At 29.3% G+C, this 5,227-nt stretch overlaps 1 protein-coding gene across 1 annotated transcript; it reads right to left on the bottom strand.

The window, feature by feature from the left end:
- Nucleotides 1–3,239: 3,239 nt before the first annotated feature.
- Nucleotides 3,240–4,450, bottom strand: LOC145100599 (uncharacterized). Its single transcript, XM_079037804.1, has one exon. It carries the CDS (start codon nt 4,272–4,274, stop codon nt 3,561–3,563), a length of 714 nt encoding a protein of 237 aa, XP_078893930.1. The 5' UTR covers nt 4,275–4,450; the 3' UTR covers nt 3,240–3,560.
- Nucleotides 4,451–5,227: the final 777 nt, after the last annotated feature.

Genomic DNA, 5,227 nt, shown 5'->3' on the forward strand with positions numbered 1-5,227 from the left:
GACCTCATTGTACTAAGAATTTTTTTTAGTTGAGTTGCATTTTATTAAAACGAATAAAAAATATATGCTCAAAAATAATAATCGATTCCACACTTGGATTTTACGTATGGATTTTCTTATTTACTTTTTTTTTCTATTTATGATCATTTGATGATTAAAAGCTTATAAAACTTAAACGTTTATTAAAATCTTAATATATTGTCTCTCACCTAATAAAATTAGAAGTTATTTGAAAAATATTAATAAAATAATATCTAAATTTTAATCAAATAATATTTAAAATTAGCATATAGTTGATTGTTTGTGAATTGGTTAAATAGAAAAAAAATGGTTAGATTTTTTAAGTTTGACAAACGATGAGGAGTGAATAATCCATTAGCGATGACATTATATTATACTTTATTTCGATGACAAAATAAATTGGTGAAGATGTTAAAACCTGATAAACTTATAATTATTGTTATTTATAATTGTTTTGAGTTTATTTATAATTATTGTTATTCTATGCGTGTATTGTTTTTTATAAATAATTTTATGTATTTCTCAATTGTACATGAAATAATTTAAACAATACAACAAATGCTTAATGAATACTAATATTATACTTAACGTTTTTACTATCTTTGGATGCCTACTTTTTTGAATTTTATTTGTGTTTGTTCTTGATTGTTTAAAAGGCAACTTCCAAAAAGATTATACTTAAAAAAACAATGAAAATATTTCATTATTATAATTTCGTAGAATTTACAAATTAAATGTTTAAAAAAAAAAGTTAAATTTATAACTAGACAAAATCATTATACTAAGTAATATTAAATGGCAATACTCAGTACAATGATTTTTTTAATAGAAGAAATAACAAAAAAAATGATTAAAATGTTGAATTAAATATGATTGATTTGTGTTAGGTTAGCATAAAAAATATTATATCTAATAAAGATTAATTTGGTCGAGTAAACCGATATTGTCGAGTTTAGTATAATCACAACAGCAATGTATATTTATTTTTAAACCAAAACAATAAGGTATATATATTTTTTTCTTTTTAAGTAAAGGCTAGGTACTTTTAAAACAAAACCACAATATACCTTTTCTTTTAACCTAAGTAACAACGGCTATCGAAAAGAAACTATATATTAAAAGGAAACGATTTGATAACCACAAAGATGAAATTTTTTTTGGACGGAAACTAATCGTCAGAATTAAAATAAATCGCCGTCACCGCATCGCGCGAATATCTTACTAGTGTGTGTGTGTCTTACTAGTGTGTGTGTATATATATATATATATATATATATATATATATATATATATATATATAGAGAGAGAGAGAGAGAGAAAGAGAGAGAGAGAGAGAGATACGTTCAAATGTTTTTGACAACTATTGTGTGCTTGTGTGCACCAATAAGAATTCAGGAAATAATTAATTATTAAATAAATCATTTAAGGGTATTATAGTAATCTTGGCATATTTAAATATGGTAGATAATTAATATGTTCTTTATTATTCCTTTAAATATGGGATGTAGTCAAAATCTGTTGAAGAAAACCCTAGCCGATCACGTCTACAGCAATTTATCCTCCCTCTCGTTTTCGCATCATTGGACCCTGCTATTCATTGGGGTTTTGGAGGTTTTGGGCTACCGTAGAAGGGGAGATGTGCTAGAGGTTCGATCAGAGGGCAGGAGGGGTTCCGATGGGGCAAAGAAATCAAGGATGAAGTCGAATCTTCATAGGCCTTGATCGATAGGAACAGAAGAGAAAGAGAGCGAGGGGAGGAGGTATCGATCTCCGATGAGTGACTAGACCGAAGAACAAAGGGAGAAGTAGCAGGGTGGGGCTGTTGCTCCGATCGAAGCAGGTCAGGAGGTGGAGAGGATGTGGTGGTGATCGTTGATTCTTCTTCTCCGGTGAAATCTAGGTATTTTTTTTATTCATGTCTTCCGATTATGGTTTTGGTTAATTATTTATATGTCAATTAGTTTATTTGTCAAGACAGGAAAAATAAAAAAAACATTGCAAGATAGGATAAGTAAAATAACATGCTGTTAGAATATATTGATTTGAAGATTACATTCTGTTAGAGTAAATTACATTTTTTTTAATGTTTACTATATTCTATCAAAATTTATACTTTGAAGATTACATTCTATTAAAATAAGTTACAATTTTTTAATGTTTGCTATATTCTATCAGAATTACAACCCACATTGCCAATTTAAAATATTGTATGCATTCTGCCAAAATTTAAAATGGCACATATATATTCTGTTAGAATAATGGTAGTGCAGTAATGGTAATTGCACTTTAGAGTTAATGATTCTTTTAGAATTTGTGTTTGCCTTTTTGTAATAGATTTGCTATGATATTTTTCCACAGAATGAATAGGTTCAGTAAAATCATTCTTAAAGAATACGATATTTTTTTTAACCATTCTTAGTTTTTGTTGCATTTTTTATAGGAATTGATTGAAGAATGGTTTGAAGACATAATAGGAAATGCTTGAAGAATGAATCAAAGATTGATCACACTCACATTTTAAGAATCTTGTTATGTTTTAAAGAATTACACTTGCTATTCTTTCAAAATTTTGTTATTATTCAAGAATGTTCTTTGTATCACAATCATACAATGTAATTATTTGATATATTATTAGTGCAAGAAGACATGTATTCTTTATAAAATGTTAGTGTTAATAATATGTTCTATAATTCTTTAAGCATGTTAATATATATAAATATTGAATATAATCATATTCTACAAGAATAAAATCAAAAATATATTTACAAGTTTACGGTTGATTTTTATGTCATTCTAGCAGAATGAAATCAGATATTATTAAAAATTATATTTGAATTAAATTTAAAAAATTCAGATTTTTAAAAATAAGGGTATTAATTATCCCTTAAAATATGGAAATTTCCTTTTTTAATATAAATTAATTGACCAAAATACCCTTATGTTGAAATTTATGTGATTATATGGTACATGTTACCCTATTTTAATATCATAGACCCTCAGATCAAGATCATTGATTCTATTCAATCAGTTGGTCCAGATTTGTGCTTACGGGCACACAATAAATGTCAAGAACATTTGAACCTAGCCCTATATATATATATATATATATATATATATATATATATATATATATATATATATATATATATATATATATATATATATATATAATTTATTTATTTAATTAATTATTAGATCAAGATTAACTTAATAAGATATATACAATGACCATGTTTTTTATTCCAACATAACCTCAAATAGCGTCCCCATTTACATCTATAAAATCGTCAAAACAATACATATATACAACAAACGATCGAACTTTCAGTCCAACTCGACATGCCTAAGCCTACGACAATAAAAACAAGTAAACAAAAGAATAAAAAAGAAATTTACATAACGAATATCTTGATCACCAGAAACAATAAACGAAAGAAAGAACACCCATAAAACAAACGGAAAAATGAAGTTGTTTGGGTTTTCAAGGACGAGCCATAGAAGCTGATTTACTTTAAAACTCAATCCCAATCTTGTTTTATTTATGCTGTTGATTGTTTATCGATTCGCCTTGCCTTTTTTATATACTGTCTCTTTGTGATCTTCGTCCGCTGCTTTGATTTATCTAATGACTCGATAATGATGGGCACCAAATACCAACCAAGAGAAGTGCATAAGATCGCAAAAGACCTTCCAGTAAACATTAATAACACTAAGATCAAGATCAGAAACAAAGGGAAATAATATGAAGGTTTCCACCCATGTCCGAGCTTTCTTATCCATGGATCAAACATAATCTTCTTCTTCGGATCACCAAACAATGTTTTCACTATTTTACCTTCTTCGGATTCATTACCATCATTATGCCCTTTAACAGAAGCATCAACTTTTTGATGTTCCCTTTCTGGAGTACTCTCCAATGAGCTCGTGTTATCTTGTTTACTTTTACCGCGTAACTTGACCACAATAGGTTTAACTTCATCGGGGCTTCTGTAAACGAACTTAACCATGGAGACATCTTCAGACCCTTTCTGTGTCAAAATCTCCTGTCTTTTGTGAGCAAGATCAGCTAAAAGTGCCTCAAATTTGTCAAGTCCACGATCTGCGTATGGGTTTGTTGGGTTTTTACTTCTTCGGATGCCTCCGAAAACAAGTCCTCTTTTAGATGGTTTTCTTGGAGATGTGGTAGGATATGGCCAAAGCACATCGTAATCATCTTCTTCTTGGCTATGGGGTGAACCACAAATGAAAGCCATACTTAACCTTCGGGAGCTTTTAATTCCTGCGCAATGTGTGTTTTTGTGAATTATGAGAATCAAAGTGGTAGGGGGAGGAGTTGAGAATGTATTTGAACGAGTTGTCGTAAAGACTAAATCCAACTGCAAGAATAGTCAAAGGAGAAAGCTTTGACTTTTATGGTTGAAGGAGAAGCTTTGCTGAACCTTCTAAAACTAAAAAAAAAAATGTAGTTGGAATATTTCTTCGAACTTATCAAATACAAATAGAAAATTATACTGTACTTTCCTAGCCCATGTGATATTTTGGTCTTATTACTTAAATCCTAGTTAAATGCAAATATATACCCCAAAAAATCAAAATTAATTTAATTGTATCTTTTTTAATTTAATTGTATCCACAACGAGTCAAAGCGAATTCAAAAATCAAATTCGTATATATGTTTGAAAAAGTGCATGTGGTTAATCGGTGATATTGTTTTAACTTCAACAAATTGTGAAAAGCTTCACACGAATGTCCCGATTCTGCTCTATTTATTTTCCAACTAGTTTGCAGATGAACAAGAGATCAGACGATAATAAAAGGTGATAATTTGTGGGTTTTTTGAAATCAGGTTGAGCTCTACTGTTAATTAGGCACATAAAACAGCGGAAACTGTGTTTACAGTGACGAAATTAAAATCGATTGCTAAAAAGCTCAATAGAAACTGTAAAGTGAATATTATGATCTTTGACGATAAATAGTCGGCCACCGTCATTGGAAAGATTAAAGCATCAAGAGCCCTTGGATTCGACTAAGATCATCTCCATGGTTGTAACTATCGTGTGTCCATTTGTAAGTAATCGATCAAACATAAAAAGCCCCCTAAATAGATGAGCTTGATTAGTACTGCATATTCACATATTTATTCTAACAGTTGAGATCACAACACCTATAGTATGTTCGAGATTTACATCACCATGGTTTTTATTTG

Source organism: Lactuca serriola, chromosome 4, assembly GCF_051521515.1.
Source record: "Lactuca serriola cultivar US96UC23 chromosome 4, Lser_US96UC23_V15, whole genome shotgun sequence".
Lineage (NCBI taxonomy): Eukaryota > Viridiplantae > Streptophyta > Magnoliopsida > Asterales > Asteraceae > Lactuca > Lactuca serriola.